At 34.9% G+C, this 17,894-nt stretch overlaps 1 protein-coding gene across 1 annotated transcript; it reads right to left on the reverse strand.

Moving 5' to 3' along the window:
- Positions 1–1,647: 1,647 nt before the first annotated feature.
- On the reverse strand, positions 1,648–16,953 carry LOC115990833. The gene is made up of 3 exons (XM_031114607.1): positions 16,856–16,953; positions 2,301–2,740; positions 1,648–2,144 (listed from the first exon to the last, which is right to left on the reverse strand). Exons 1-3 carry the CDS (start codon positions 16,951–16,953, stop codon positions 1,648–1,650), a joined length of 1,035 nt encoding a protein of 344 aa, XP_030970467.1.
- Positions 16,954–17,894: the final 941 nt, after the last annotated feature.

Consider the following 17,894-nt stretch of genomic DNA (forward strand, 5'->3'; position numbering starts at 1 on the left):
GGATATTTTAGTTGAGTATTAATATTCTTCTCAAGCAGAGTTTTGGGGTCAATTAAAAATTTAAAACAAACTAATCTTCCCTCTCTGATTCACTCTTGGTTCGAAAATAGAAGTGAAGCATACTTAGTGAAACCAATGAAAGCACAGGGACGTTCACCTAATTTTCATTTTGACCATCATTTTCAATACAATTCTTTAGATAATTCACACACAAACACACCCAATTATAAAATCAGCGTCAAATCCATTACTTCCCATCAACAAAAATAAAAACTATGAACAGTCAGAAATCCTTAGCCCAACAATATCATCTTCTTTTCCCCAAAACACGCATACAAAGCCATAGATCAAAACCGTATAGCATATTGAAAAAGGGGAAAACTTTTTATTATGTTTTCAATGAATGAAATAAATAAACCCAAAAGCCAAAAAATGGAGCAAGAGAAAAGCAAAAGACTAAAGGGAGAGAGGGTTAGGACTTGACCTAATCCGGGGGGGGGGGGGGGGAGAGAGAGAGAGAGAGAGAGAGAGAGAGACATGTACTTGGAGGAACCTTTTGTTCATCATTTCTAGTTTTCGTATTCTTTCCAATCACGCCAAGTCATTCAAGTAGTTCATGTTTGTTTGTCATCTTCACCACTGTTTTTAGCAATTTGCTAGATGATCAACAATTTGTTCCGATCTGAATATATGTGCTATTAAAAAAGAGTGGATCTGAATGAGATCATTTTGTTTTGATTGGTTTTGAAGTGTAAGTTGGTTTTCTAGAACATTACTCTAGATTGAGAATTAGCAAGAAGTTTGTACTAACTAGTTGATGTCCATAGTAAGAAGTCAATCCAAATATATTCTTAGATTGACATACAACTAAAATGGTATATGGATGCATCAACCAAGTTTTCTCATGAACAAATTGGATCAGTAAAATGCCATTAATGCTGAGGAAAAAAAACCAATGCACTTTGAAAACCTAATAGATATCAAACATGCACGCCTTAAATTCTTCCTCTTCAACCAAACAACATATTATATATTCCATAGTAGTATAAACTATAGCATGTTTCTTTAGGATAAAAAGCACAAAAGTACCAATAAAATCACAATGTTTAAGTAGCTAAACCTACTTTGTGATCCACATCCACTAACTATAAACATGGGACCTAAGCGAGATATAATAGCATTGCATATCTAGGTATATCTCTTAAAGGATAGAGATACAGTGATCTGCTATGGCAAGATCGTCTATTTTGCAGAACGGTTTCTTTGTCATAAGAATTAGATTCTTGTAATCAATATAAAGATTAGATGTAATGCAGACACCAGCAAAGACCATATAGCTAGAACAGGGAAGTAAAAACATGGCCTTGGAATGATAATATGCTCACGAAATAAGTAATGAATCTTGGTGTATGCACAACAACCATCCACATATATAAAATATTAGTATATAATGGCCAGAAACCAAGAAAGGATAATAAAATTTGATAGTTACAACCTTGGATAGTTACAAGGCTCTTAGCCAGAACCATGAAAGGATTTTAAAAATCAAGGTAAAAATACACCTTTAAAAATTCCAAGACTAAGGTTTCAATTCATCCATACCGTAATGATATAACTTCTTCTTTTTATACACCTACCACCATCTTCTTAGTAAGATACTACTTTTGCTTCATCAAGTAAGGTAATGTTCTCCATGTAAGTAGCTAAATTTAAAAGAGTTACCTCTAAAGGGTATTTAAGGTGAATATTATCCTTTTTGTATTGAGTTTTGGGGTCAACTAAAACAAACTTATCTTCCTTCTTTGGTTCACTCTTGGTTTGAAATAAAAGTGAACCATACTTGGTGAAACCAACGAAATTGGTAGGACTTTCAACTAGAACAACACAAAATTTCTTCCAAGATTCAGGCAGACCATACTCCCTCATCACCCAATATTGCATGACATGTGGACCATATTGTTGTACAAGTCCAAATTGAATCAAAGCTAGTTTCCCCTTGAACATCGTAAGACATGTCTCAAAACCGCCTCGTATGAATGAATCGTCTTTGGGGAGTGGTAGCTCTTTGAATTTCTCGCTATTGACATCGAATGACAATATCATTTCACTAGGCTTTGGTTGTCCTGCCACTTCTTCAAAAATATCTAGCATCCAATGCAAATGTCGACTAACAAATGAGCATGAAAAATAACACTTAAAGTTGTAAGACAAAACATTGGGTCTCCACAAGATTCCAAGTCCAATTCTTTTCTATGAATCCAATCTTAATGTGTAGACCTCAAACTGAAGGGGAGGCATACGTTTGGAAGAAGGCTGTGAAATCCTCACAACCTTATAGTCATTATTTTGGAAATCGTACGCAAATCCAAGTTCAAAACAATCTGAGTAGCTTAAACAAGTGCCAGGCAACCTCTTATATTTTCTAATACTAGGGTTCAACAAGTATATAGCATTATTACCCAAAGAGTATCTCCAAGAATCAGTGAGACACAAAAGGCCATTGCATGAACCCACTAAATAGGCATACCCAGACTCAAAAGTGAAGGGAATTCTAAACTCAGATATCTTTTCCAAAGTGCGGTCACAAGAGACTGTACAAACTTGACTGTCAAGAGCCCTAGTCTTGTTCTTGGGCACGTGTATGATATAACCATGATCGCAGCACAAGTTATTCAGGTACCGGGTGGAGATGAAATTGGGGTAGTTGGTGATGTACGAGTGCCAGGATTTGCAAGCGCATCTAAATCTTAGTATAGATTTCACGGGTAGTGTTACCAGTATTTCAAACACGACATTTTCTGGGACTGGGATATGCTACTTCTGCCGTTGGAGGATCTGTGGTTGTGGTCGTGTTTCTTTCGTTATGGACATTTTTTGAAACGGAAGAGGCGATGCATGCACGGAGAGAGAGAAGGGAGGGTAGTTCTTTGGTTTACGTCTTTGAGTTTTTGAGATCACTAATATATTGCCTTAAATTTTGGTGAGGGACGTAGTTCTTTAAATTACGTTTTTTTTTTTTTTTTGTTCTTGAAATATGTTGTTCCTAGATTAAATAGAATACTAGTTAAATAAGAAGATAACTTCTTGTTTTCAAAAAAAAAAAAAAAAAAAAAGATAACTTCTTTTTTTTTTTTTTAAAACAAAGAAGATAACTTCTTAATCTATTGAATTTTAAGGAATTATCGTTTTATTATTATTTTTTTTTTAGAGAAACTTATTATTATTATTTATAAATGGTCTTTTTATTATTTTTATAAATAACTTCTCAATCTATAAATAGTCATAACTCATAAGTAACGATCAATCAACTGTTGGTTCTTCTCAAAAATCAATTGTTAATTGGATTATGGATAGATGAATTTTCATCCTGGTATGACCAATCTAACAAACCAAATAAGTATAGATATTACAAATCTTGACAGGTCACTTCGTTGCATTGGCAACAACGTTTTTTTTTTTTTTTTTTTTTTTTTTTAATTATTTTTTTCACAGTAATGAATTTGTTGATTTATTGGAAGTTGATAATTAAGAACAAAAACACTATTGTTTTCATTTTAAAAAATTGCCGCAATTTGGTGTAGCCATTTAGCCAATTAAGGTTTTTGGTAAAGTCTCTGATGATTGAATAAGAGATTTAGGATTTAATCTCCATCTACACCAAAAATTGATTGTTGTATTGGTCTGATGATAAAGAGTTATCAGGAGCGGACATCTTAGGCTGAAACTCTCTATCTCAAAAAAAAAAAAAAACTTTTGAGCACTTGTTACAATTTAGTGCAACCATAACAAAAATCAGATTTTTTTTTTTATATATAATTCATTAGTTATAATGATAGAGATTTATAAAAAATTTATAACTAGTTGTTATTTATTAGAATATAAATTCTATTAGGATTTATAATAAAAACTATAACTATTTTTTCCAATTAATTATCTATTTCAAATCATTAAGCACAATCTCATACTAATCCAATAAACATTAAGGTTATATTAGGTAATTGTTTTTATTTTCTATTTTCAAAAACTTGTTTTTGGGAATATAAATATATAAAAAAATCTTGTACTTTTGAAATAAAAAACATATTTGGTTAGTTGAAATTAAAAAAAAAAATAGTTTTTTGAAAAAAAAAAAGAAAATACTAAAATATGTTGTTCCTAGGATTTGAACTCTAATACCAACTCATTAAATGAGATAGATTCATTAAATTAAATGTATATTTTCATTGACTTTTAAAAATTAGAAACTGAAAACAGCATTTTACATGTTTTTTAGTTTCCTTCATAAATTGAGTTTTGATAACAGTTTTTGTTTTCTATCCATTTTGGGTTGCCAACAAGTTTTTTAGTCTAAAAAATAGAAAAAACAGTTACCAATCATATCCTAATTATGGTTATATATTATGTATAAACATACAACTTAATAAGAAGTGATTATGGAATTGAAATATCTTTAATATGATAAATGCAAATTATATGTATAATTTTTTATTACAATGATGATAATTTTCTAGTTTGAGCATAAAAAAAGAAAAAAAAGAAAAAAGAAAAAAAAATGCATTATATTAATTTCTCTTCAGATGAAATTGAATAAAAAAAGGAGATAAAATAATAAACGCAAAACATATACTTGGAAAATCAATAGTAAAACTATTGTTAAAATTTGTACTTGTGGCAACTGAATAGGAAATTACTTCACTATTTTGAGCATAAAAAATAAGAAAGAAAAAAAAATCTATTATATTTGTTTATCTTTGAATCAAGTTATCTTGTTGTTGGAATATATTTGTCATCTGGGGAGGGTCGATCTATTATATCTAGAGCTTCTTTATTATGGGTTTAAATTTCTTCTGCATTCTAATCACATAATGTAGGCTTGAAGTATATAATAGATTCACTCCAACTAGATGCTTGCATGAGCTTTTAATTTTTGATTTAAAGACGACTAGCTAAAGTCAGGAGAGTTTTTTATTTGATTAGAGTAATTGACAAAAGATTGGCAGCATTAGTTGCAAATATTATCAAATACGATGCAATAACTTGGGTCCATCTTTTGGTGAGATGGGCATAAGGGGACTCTCAACCATTAACATTTTTTACCATGAACATTTAAAAACAAAATTTGAAGTGTGAATAGAATAGACTCACAATTTAATAAATCAAAAATAGTATTTTTTTTTAAAAAAAAAGTAAAGTACCAAATACCATTTTCTAAGTTTTAGGAAAATGGTTGTTGAGTACATTAAATTGATATTCAAGATTTTAATTTTCAAATTCCTAATGAAAAATTAAAATAGAATAATGAAAACTTTCAAATCCTCCCTATTTTTCCTCCTCCCTCTCCCTACCCCCTAAAAAATGAAACCAAATCCAACCACCCAATTATTTATTATCCTATGGTTATGTATAAATATATGGTTTAATAACATTTTTTTTCTTCTTCTTCCTCGAGTAATATTATGGAAATCTACAAGTTTCTGGGCACTTTAAAGGCTTTGTAGAAAGCTACTTCCCTAAGATTCCCTGAGCCTCGGTCTGCCAGTTTTCCCAATGCAAATTCTATCATCCAAAATTGAAATATTGAAAATGTCTCTACAAGTAGAACCATTGGTTTTACTTAAAGGTCCAGCCTAGGAGAATACATACCCCTTTTGCCCCTGAGGGCACTTGATCTGAATGCATCCACTACTCTAAATGAGATTTATGTTTCAAGAAATTTAAGTTTGGAGGCTTCCTTACAAGCCCTATACGGATTCTTGAAAAATATGAGAATCCTTTCATTTGGTGGGACAATTGCTTTGGGGACTCCATGAAAGGTTGTTTAAGTTCACAAAAAAGCCAAGAACTTTCAATTTTTTTTTTTTAATCATGGGAGCTTTAGCTCCAAGAGCTTCACGATGAAGCATTGTTTTATGGTTATGTATAAACATAAGGCTTAATAAGAAGTCTTTATAGAATTGAAGTCACTTAAATTTAATAAGTGCAAATTATATGTATATATCATATGAAAATGTTGATAATTTTCTATTTTTGAGTATCAAAAATAAAAAAGAAAAAAATTTCATTAATATTAAATTTTCTCTAGATTAAGACAAATTAAAAATGTGATAAAGTGATAAACAAAACATGATACTCAAACAATTAAAAGAAAACTATTAGTAAAACTTGTACATTGGCAATTGGATAACACCACTGCCAACAGAAGAGGAAAAACCCAATCTACAATTCCCAATAACACCACCCTAATCGTCTAACAGAGGTGAAAAGTCCCAAAAACAGAAACCCACCGCCAATCAAAAACAAAAACCCATAAACATTACACATTCACAAACCCATGTTCAACCACCAGATCTGAAAATTGAGCGGTCGAATACCCATAGGTGATGGTGTTGGAGAAAGGTGGAGATTTCTTCAAGGACGAGCTATGGAGGTATGATTCGAAGGAATAGAGAAAAAGAAAAGTGTTTGGTCTAGTGGAGTGAGAGCGAGAGAGAGAAAATCAGATAGGAAGAGAGAGAACCAAATATAATATTGGGTGATATTGGTTAATTAATGAATAATGTCTCAATACTTGTGGTGAGGACACTGTTCATTTGCTATGTTTTGGGACAAACTATTGAGGTTGATGCCCAAGTGTTTTAAGGGTTTTTAGCTATAATTTTGTTGAAAATTTAGTTTAAAGTGGCTGCTAATGGAAATGCTCTAACTTACCACTTAATATTCTAGCATATAATGATTGTACTTAGTATATAATCATAACTCAATTAGTCTTTTCCTCAAAAAAAAAAAAAAAAAAAAAAAAAAAAAAAAAAAAAAGAAGAAGAAGAAGAAGAAGAAGAAGAAGAAGAAGAGGAAGAAGAAGAAGAAATAACACAATTAGTCATTCACTTAAATTTTAGACAAAGTTAAATGGTGCAATTTGTAATTTAGCCAAAAAAAAAATTTGTTTGGACATCAAGCAGTATGAACTATATGGTATGAACATTACGAAGGGGTATCTTTATGCTTAAACTTGCAAAAAGTACGAATGAAGCAACCACTTAATGAATTAATGTAAATCTCAATCTTTTGTGTATGAAACAAGTGCTATTTACTCAAGGACAAAACTTAGGTACAGTACCTTAAGTGTTGTTCCTTAGATTCTCATCTTAAAATTCAGTCATATGGCTATTTAACTAAAAAATACACTTCCATCTTATAAGAAAAAATCCACATGGTAAAATCTTAAGAGGGGAATCTAAGGAACGACACCTAAATAATGTTCCTAAGTCTTACCCTTTACTCAATTTGTAAATAGGATTGTCGATACCATATTTTGTTTGATCCCGATCAATGCGTCAAAATAGTAATTTAAATCTTAAAAAAGGATAGGCCCTTTTGGATTATACCATTGTTAGCTTTTTTAAGATCTTCTCCTCTCTCCTCGTGTGTGTATTCAAAATACTTAGTATTCTAAAAAAAAACCATCTTAAAAAAGGGTGAAAACCATGATTTTGAAAACAAAAAAGTTGGGAATAATTTGAAATAATCCTATTGACCCTAATCGGATGACGGTACAAAAATCCAAAGTCAATTTTATCATTTCTAGCAAAAATTAGACCAAAAACCCTAATTGGGATGGTCAAAATATTGAACTCTTTATTCGCCCATTCGATTGAGCTAAATTTTGGACCATTTTGTAAATCATGAAATTCCCTTTGAAATGATAGCTCATGGGCCAAATCCGGAGTTAAAGCAGATGAGATATCAAGTAAATACAAAAATCTTGATTAAATGTAATATTATTATTTTCAAGTAAAAAAGAGCTATTTTTGGGGCAATTTTTGCGCAACAAAATGTACCGATTCAGCCACGATTGAAGCAATCTACTTAAATTAGATTGAATTATGATGTCTCATATACCTTCCATAAAATGGGCTCGACGATATCCATCATGGATTGGGAGAAAATAATTTTTCAAGAATAGTGCTATAGAATTTCCTTCACTACGTCACATCCCTTCCAAATGCTATATCTCGACGACCGTGGCTCCTAATCATACAAGGTTAAGACCTATGGAAACTATATATCTAGACCTTTCCAATGACATCAAAGTTGAAGAATCTAAGCTCGAAAAGGCTCTACAAGGTCAGAATCGAATTTTTCTGTTGGCTTTCCCAAAATAAAAATTCATTTGTGAATAAGAATTCATCAAGGGCTAAAAGCAAGCGCTTCTAGCTACTTCGCTCACTTTTCTTATTATGGCGGCTATGTTGGCGTGGCAAAAAAGAACGAAAAGTAATATGAATGTGCTATTTTCAAATCAATTATAAGGGGAAATCAGAGATTTCTATCTATTGATGAGACAACTATCTATTCTTGATCCATCAGAAAGAAATCGATATGTATCTGATGGAGTCTACATCATACATAGAGCACCCAAACTGATCAAAGTTCCATTGGAGTGCCCCCTTAACATAAAGAAGGGCTGTTTCTAGGTGGGTCGCTTTGCGCAAGACATTGCTTAGGACCAACGGGCCACACGACAGGTGCACGATCGACTTTGCACGCTCCATCCTTCGGTTGGAATGCACCGGAAAGTTCAACATAGGTGAGAAAGTCTTGAAAAAGATTCTTTTCGAACTTGAGCCTCACCCAAAAGGGAAACTCCATTTTGTGCTCGCTCTCTTCTATCATGCATCATGGCTGGGTGAGTTAGCCCATTGCGAATTAACCTCCGTGCTTCCAATCAAGTTATGCACATTTTGGTATGATTCGATAAGTCCTAATAAGCGACTGGAAGTTTCCAATTGCCGCCTGTGACATTCGAAGCGGTTTTCCAGGGATTTGGTTTTCTTCTGCTGATCTGGAGATTCCACCAGAACTTGGCATGCCCCAAGGCGCACCCGTCACCTGGGGGAAAAAACTTATTCCATCAATTATTCAATCAAGGGTGGGCTTTACTCAACAGATTCCTCTATCGGTTTCATTCCATTCCTTCTTCTATCATTCCTAGGCCAAGGGAGAGGTACGAGACAAGGGGCCAGTTGTTAATGAAAGGAAAGTAAGAAGGGAGAACCGACAAGTAGGGAAGAGAACCCGAAGTCAATCGAAGATATAGATTCTATACAAGCCCCATAGGGATCATAATCGGGATATCCTCCGTCCAACCTCGACCCGAGCCACTCCAATCCCGGGAACCTTACCAGAAGTACTAAAATCTTGGAAATCGATTAGCCTTACTTCTTTCATTGATGGGGCTCCATCCCTCTATCCTTTCCTTAGTTAGGTATGGTAAGGACAACCTTGAATCGCAGTTTTCATGCTCATACCAAACTTCATTCAATACGGGTAGAGTGAGAATGAAATTAGAAGGGTAGAGAACCCCTAAGATAAAGCAGTCAACATCCACCCTAATTCTATCTTATTCTAGGTGGGAAAAAAATAGAAAATTGCCATCAACCCATTGACAAGATCAAACATCGAATCACTACTCATCAGCACTGGCCGGGTTCAATTCTTGCTTGCCTTTCATTTTCAATTGTTAGAGTAGTCTCAAGCTGTGCTCTTCTGCCATGCGAAGGGAAGATCGGATTGAATGACTAGCGAACTCAACCCTTGCGGCAAGAAAAGGACCCACTAGCTCATAGCCTAGGTGTGGCTCCCCTTTATTACTTCTTTTACTTATTATTTATTGGCCCGACCCCCTTTGGTCCGAAATAGTTGTACGCACTCCTCCATATCCCACTCTGGAGGTAGGGCCCCAGAATCCTATATTTTTTGTTGAGTGGAAGTAGGAATTGAGTGGCTCACGCCAGACCTAAGAGATCATCCTACTTATAAGCTAGTTGTCAGCTAGCTCAATTGCAAATCAGGCATCCCATGATATATTCAGCCAACTTTTTGGTAAAAGACTACTTGCCAAGGCTTCGTAGAAAAGAGGCCTTGGACAAGGCTTTTTTAGGACGGGCAAGGGCCACAATAGAGATTTTCCTATTATTCGCTGCTAGAAGCAATCGATAATGGAATAAGAGGAGCAGCCAAAGGGGCACCTATTTACATCTGAAAAGCGATACAGTCTGACCCTCCCTTGCTGCATCAGTAAGATACAACAAGCAACAGCTAATGTAATGCTATTTGTATATATATATATGTATTCAGGCTAGGCCTTGCTAGGCCTTTTCTTTCGTATCGAGAAAGCCGCTTCAGAATCGTATTAGTAAACCTCATATTTAAGCACACTTCTTCTCATAATCGTAGCCGTCTAGCTAGCCATCTCACTTCCTTGACACTTTGATTTGAAAGCACATTTGGCTTTATTGGATTCACTGTCCTGCGTACCCAAACCAGTGAATTGTCAAAGTCTAGAGAAAGGAGCTTCTACCTCTCTTGCTTGGGTGCCAGCCTATCCTTCTCATAAGACCAACCCATAATTTCATGTTTTTGCATTGCCATTGTTCTTGATTGATTTTCTTAATCAGACCTGAACTAGGAAAAATACGGAAAGGGAAAGTGTGGGGATTTCAATGCCTCATGGTGGTTTGACCACCCATTGCGGCGGCGCTCGCATGAGCGCTTGCGATATGCAGGCTCGGGAGCTCAAGTGCTGTGGAGGAAAGTTTTACCTTTGGTGTGTGATTGGAAAATGAGTCAATTTTAATTGAGTTACCAAAGGTAAGTGAAATCGCCATCAATCATTGGGTATTTTCTAAGGTGTGATTGGTCATCTGATACTATTTGATTTTATTACCAATCTTAGGTTAAGAAAAATGTCGTTTTTCCTAATCTAAAGTGGATGGGTAAAAAATCTTGATTCTTGAGTTCGGAAGTTTGGTTACATGTGGGGAAGGTATTAGGTACCCTACAACACTTGTCTAAGGACAATCTTTTGTTTTGATAAAATCTTAATTTAAGGACATTAGCAATTAAAAACAAGCTATTGGCATTAGCTTTTGGGGCTTTAAATGAATTGAGTTTTGAGGTTTGGTTTCGGAAAGGGTGTGATCTTGATCGATGCTTCCCTAGTGTGTGTGGAATCGGTGCCAAATTTTCACTGCGAATCCTATAGCATTTCACCTCAGGTGTGTCATAGCACAAAAAACACTATCCTCACCAATCTTTCGCCATGAGATTGTCATGAGAATATGACATTGGGGATGCCCCATTTTCACAGAGAAAATTTGGCAAAGTTTCGCGTTTGGTGCGCTATGGTGCACCGACAGGGTTTCATGCTTGTGTATATGGTGCGTGCCAACATGCTTAAGCTAAGATGATCTAGAGCCCCTCAAAGCATTAAGCACATTGATGCGTGTCGCATACACAAGAAAACCAATGTCACTTGGTGACATGGATCGAGACAGTCACACCGCGATGATTGTACACGCAATGTAGCATGAATATGCATCTACAACAATTGTCTAGGGCACATACCCACATTGCAAGGTCAAAAGCACTCATGGCTAAAAAGGGTCGCTCACATAGCCAAGAGGGTCCATCATACAAAATGCAGAATCACCCATATGCAAGCATATATAGATACACATACATCATGCACAATGCTATCGCATAGAGTAGGAAAGTAAAACAAACATAGCTAACATCCCAAGGGTATGGCCCAGCAAGGCACAAGAAATGTAAAACAGACATTGTCATACCCAAAAACATGGTCCAAGCAAGAAGTAAGAAAGATAAAGGGTACATGGAGAGGGGAACCCTAATACAAGATTCTAGGGAAAAGAGTAGAAGAGAGGGAGAGAGAAAACTGCTCGAGGAGGCTAGGCTTCATAATCTACTGAACATTGCCCTTTTTGGGCTTGCGTCTTCTTACTTGCATCCTTGCCCTTGTTGCTTGTGCTTAGGAGGTCGTGCGCTTGCTCTAAGTGTCCATGCTCCTAGCGTGTACATGCAAAGGCAAAGGAAACAAGCCAAGAGACAAGCAAAGAAATGAATAAAGGAAGCATGCTAATAGACAAACTATCAAAGAGAGCCAAATGGGGGCAAACAAACATGTTATCAAACAAAAGGGAGTGTCCTCGGAGGATAAAATGTAGGTTTGGATCGGGTGTCCATAGTTCCATGAGATTGGAGTATGGATGACACACGTGCCATTAAGCAAGATTCCTACAAAGGACTTGGGGTCTCGTGTATCAAAGACGAGTGTGAACCTGCACGAGATAGTAGGAATTAGGCTTGATTACATAAGCAAGCAAAGACTCATGCATGAACATGTAGGCAAGCATGCAATAATGCAAAGAAGCAAAGATAGCCAAATAGGTGGCACCAAGCAAGTAAGGCAAGCATAACATCATCGCACGGAGTAGAGAGAGGTGTGTATCAAGCACATCAACATCACAGAGATGTCTCTCACAAGTGGTCAAATTTGGACAAGCCACAAGAGGGACGGAGGCAACCACACAAGCAAATGTCCTCAAATACCGATGAAGGGCAAAAAGAATGGCAAAGCCTAGATCTAGATAGGCAAACATGGATATAAAGCACAGAAGCAAGCATACATATGCATAAATGAAATGATCCAAACCCTTTGATATAGGTCTTGGCATATGGATGTAGGCCTAGACTACAAGATCTAGATGTACACCCTACCTAAAGGGCCAAAACATAAGAAAAAGGCATAACAAGAGATAAAAAGGCTTTAGAAGCTCATAGCATAGCAACTAGCATGTAGATCTAGACACATGAACATGGCATGGAGCACACAAAGATATAGATCTAAGTATAAGAATGCTAAAAGGCACTAGGCACATGGATCCAAGTAAAAACACAATATTTAGGCATATCCTAGCCTAAAAAGGCTAGGCCAACATCATCAAAGCGATAAAATATGATAAGAAGCAAGGAGACATGCTAGAAAAGCTATAAAATATGATAGGAAGCAAGATAAAGCAAAGATATACTATGGAAAGCAAATTAACATGTTATGCAGCAAGATGAAGTAAAGGGTGTAGATTGTAGCTAAAAAGCTACGTCTACACCCTCAGAAACTCAAATCCAAGGTTCTAAGACCAAGGAGAGGAAAAAGTGTGCAAAAACACTACCTCTTGATTGATAAGAAAATAGAGGAATTAAAGGTTTTTGGATGTGTTTGGGAGAGAATTTAGAGAGGAAAAGAAAGAGAATTTGCCCAAAAAAATGCTCCAAATACCTAGAATTCTTTTTTTTTTTTTTTTTTGTCTTGGGGGGGGGGGGCTCTGAGGTTATTTATAATGAAAATCTGACCTTTCGACTTTCGGCGGCCACTAAGCCAGTGGCCCTTTAGTGGCCACCGAGTCCAATGCTGACATCAGCAATCCTGGCTTCTTCCCTAGTTTGACTTTGGATGCATCTTTAAAGGCCTTCCTGAACACTGATTGAGCTTATCTTAGTGTCCCTAAAAATCTCTAGATGTCCAGTTTCCAGAACACTAAAGAAATTGAAATTCCAACGGTCGGATCAAAAGTTATGGCCTTGGGAAGTGAGCTGAAGCGCTTTGCACAGTTTCCAAGATATCTCAACTGTTTTAACTCTGATTTCGAACTATGAATAGTCGTTAGAAAAAGAATTCAATAATCTTTGCAATGGCACTGGTCCCAACCCATTCTAATGGTCAGATCAAAATTAGGGTTTTTGAAACCCTTGGGAGTCAACCTCAAGTTAAACTTGGTCAAACTTGACGAAAATCACCGAGTAGCTCAATTTTGATGTAGAAACATGAAAAATCTTGTTTTAGAATGATTTTGACTGACTTTGACTTTCGATCAACCTAGGGTTGACTAGGGGCATTTTGGTCAATTTGACCTGAAATGGCATTTGAGTGCTCTGATGCTCGAATGGGTTGTGCCACCTTAATCTAGATGTTTCTGTGGCCCCATGGAAGAAAGTTAATATTTTTAGAATTTTTGGAGTCCGGCACATAAATCAAGGGTGAAAAAATACGGTATCTATAAGGGAGCAAGGCAAAAATTTTGTTAGGTGTTGTTGCAACACCTCATTCCCTTATGCAACTGGGTAAGGGGTGATTTTTTGGAAAAATCACCAAAAAACTAGGAAAAACTCTCTTCTTTGTCGCTCTCTCTCTTTCTTTTAGGCTGTGTTTGTTTCGAGAGTAAAGGAAAATTGGAAAACATTTTACACCGATGATGGTGTTTGGTAACTCAAGAAAATAAGGTCAAACTGAAAATTAATGCATATGACCGTAAGATAACCCACCCATACCTGTAAAATATTTTACACACTAATGTTACCTTCAAACCATTTACACTCCTTCGAAAAAAATTTGTTCTCCTCACTCTCACTCTCATCACTCACGAGTCACACCAAGCCCAAGTCGAAGGATGGAGAGATTGGCCACCGGTGATGCTCAAATCTTCGTCCTCGACTAACAACCCTATCGTCGTGCATGCAAGCTCCACGATTTGGGTCAGATTGTCTCCTTTGGATCTTATCACCACCACCTCTAGATCAACCCACCCATGACTGATCTATATCTCTTTCTCGATCTACCTCTCTCTTTCCCTTAATCGCTCACTCTTTCTTCCTCCCTCTCTCAGTTTGATCAAGGATGATGGTGTTTAAGGAATGGTTTTGTCTTGAGTTTTGTTTCTTTAAGTTTATATATTGATATTTTATATTATAAAATTTGTTTGGAAGTTGAGAAAATGTGAGAAACTAGTAGAAAAATAGCATTTTCAGAATGCAACCAAACACCTAAAAATATTTTCCAAAGCAATTTTTAGAATGCAACCAACACTTGAAAATATTTTCCTTTTCCAAAAATATTTTCATCTTAAAATATTTTACACTAAGAAAATATCTTACATTTTGCCAAACACAGCCTTAGTCTTTTTCTCTTTAGCATTAGTATTTTTCTCTTTCCTTAGGAAACCTCTATAAAAATCCAACCCCTCCTTCTTTCACCTTTCATCTCCAAAAAGCCTTAGATAAGTGGTCAAGTTTTGTAATGAAATGGATTAGCTCTCCTCTAGCTGTACTCATTCTTTTCCTTTTCTCTAGTAAACATTCCATTTCATATATATATAAATGCTTTACTTTACTGTTCTTTACATATTGCTCTATTTATTTATTATGCTCTTCTCTCTCTCTCTCTCTCTCTCCACCTTAAAAAATGTTTTCTACCCCTTTTTTCTTTGTTTGTCTTCTCACTTGAGAAAACAACCCCAACATCTATGATAAATCTTCATATTCCTAACTAGACGTTATGCAATGGCCTTGTCCATGTGAGTGACCAACCGTAGTGGGAAAATGAAGCCTTATCATACATGAGTTTTTCCTAAATGTGTTTTAAACCTTGTTCCTAGGCATAATATGAGTATATTTCCAGCCAAAATGGCCAAGTACCACTGTTTGGAAAAATATATACGGATTTATCACTGTTTGTGAAATAATTAGGGATTTATCACTTTGTTAAAACTCGAGTTTGCCATGGAACTCAAGTTTCACAAACTTAAGTTCCATGGAAAATTTTTGATGGAACTCGAGTTCCATAAAAAATGGCACAGCAAATTTGAAGGCTATTTTTTCAAAGAACTCGAGTTTCTGAAACTTGAGTTACACGGCAAACTCAAATTTCACAAACTCAAGTTTCAAAAATGTGATACATTGCTAAATATTTCACAATCAGTGGTATATTGCTAAATATTTTGCCAAATAGTGGTATGTGGCCATTTTGGCCATATATTTCCTAGACTTCCTTTTCTCATTATGGAAAAGGACACATAAGCTTGGAGGTGGCAAGATTAGAGCTTATTTAGGAAAAAATTCTAAAAAGAATTTCCAATAAACTTTACATTATTGTCTTATCTTTAAATTCCTTTAATTTCAAGCATTTTACGTTTCTTATCTTGTCTTTAAATTCCTTTAATTTTAAGCATTTTTTTATTGTCTTTGTCTTTAAGTTCCTTTACATTGAAGTCTTTAAATTCTATACCCTTTATTTATGCACTTAAATTTCCCACTTTCCATTTCTCATGAGTAATGGGGTTTAAGGGTGCTAGCTCTTTAGCTAGCACCATAGATTACCATTGAGTAAAGAGATTGGGTAAACAAACCTTCAAAAAATGTCTTTTCTAAAAGATGAAAATGGTTCCAATGGCTATCTCTTTTTCCAAAAAGAAATGCTTTTAAAGGAAGTTTCTTTCTAAATCCCTAAAAGCCTTCCAAAGGGGCATTTTTCAAAAAAATAAAAATAAAAAAAAGCTTTCCGTTTCTCTTTCTTTGAAAATGTTTTTAAACATAAAAGTTTTGGTCATTTTTCTCAAAACTTTTGAAAAATATTTTTTCAAATTCCTCTTGATTAGATTCTAAACTTTGTTCCTAAGCATCACATGGTATATTTCCTAGAGAATGTTATAAGTCTTCAAGACTCTCATTTCGCCAATTGAAAAAGAATCCATAAGCTTAGATGTGACGAGGTTTGAAGTTTAGTCAAGGGGAGTTCTTCAAAAAATGGAGAAGGGTCTTTCTTAAAGAAAAACGTTTTACACTATGTTCTTTTTATAAACAAAAACCGTGGATTTTAGAATCTAAAGCCCTTTATTTCAAAAGAAAACTCATGGAAACCGTTTCTTTAAGGCTTGAATACCTAAAATACCCTCAAGCATTTGCTAAATGACAAAATCACCAACCAGCAAATAACCTTACCTCCTTGACTTTCTAGTGACAACTTTGTGCTCAAGGCCTCTGGCAGAAGTTGCAACAAGAAAAACGTTTTACACTAAGTTCTTTTTATAAACAAAAACCGTGGATTTTAGAATCTAAAGCCCTTTATTTCAAAAGAAAACTCATGGAAACCGTTTTCTGAATACCTAAAATACCCTCAAGCATTTGCTAAATGACAAAATCACCAACCAGCAAATAACCTTACCTCCTTGACTTTCTAGTGACAACTTTGTGCCCAAGGCCTCTGGCAGAAGTTGCAACAGCAGTGGAGAATGTTGTCGCAACAAGAATGAGCTCAGTCATTGCACTATCGAAAATGGAAATAAGAAGGCACCACTCTTAGGAACAAATCGCATGTCTACTTGCTCTTTTTCCATGTTTGCAACAACATGCTGTCTGTGTGAAGGAAATCTTTGGTTTCTCTCTCTCTCTCTCTCTCTCTTTGCTATCTCTTTTTCACTTTCATTATTTGAGGTTGATATTAGCTTTGGAGAAAGGGAAAGTAATTGGAGTTATTTTAATTTAGTTTTTTCTTCAGATAATCATATCTTTTTTATTTAAAGAAAAGGCTAGAGGGGAAGTGAAAATTATTATTATTATTATTAGCTACTTCAAATATGATAGAATAACATCATTCGAATTTAGTACTTTCCAGTCCTTTTTGGTAATTTGCACCGAAACAGCAATTTTAGACTAATACTATACATAAATTTTACCAAACGTTTCAAGTTCAAACCTCTTTGAAAATTGGATAAAACCCATGGTTTTCCATAAAACCATGGAAACCCTTTTCCTAAAATAAAATGGTTCTTAAACTTCTCTTCAAGTCTTTTCTATCCTTAAAAAAATGAAGAAAAACCATGATTTTCTTTAAAATTATGGAATCCATTTTCATGAAAATCTGACTCTTCCCACCCACCCCCACACACACACACAACAAAAAAAACAAAAAAAAAACTTTTCCAAGCTCTTTTCCTTAAAATTAACACATTCTTCATAATTTTTTTTTTTTTTTTTTTACATCCAAGAAAAAACCCTTTTTCATAAAGACCAAGAAAATTACCTTTTTAGGACTTTTTTTCAAAATGTGTAAACCGTAGTTTTTTAGAAAACGTTTTTCAAAAGTCTTGGTTTTCCCTAAAGGAAATTTCCTTTTTTTTAAGCTAAGTGTTTAAAGTCTTTTCATGTACACTATTTTGCACTCTTTTGGAATTTCATTCTTTTAGAGGTTTTTCCCTATGGTT

The sequence above is a fragment of the Quercus lobata genome, chromosome 5, assembly GCF_001633185.2.
Source record: "Quercus lobata isolate SW786 chromosome 5, ValleyOak3.0 Primary Assembly, whole genome shotgun sequence".
NCBI lineage: Eukaryota > Viridiplantae > Streptophyta > Magnoliopsida > Fagales > Fagaceae > Quercus > Quercus lobata.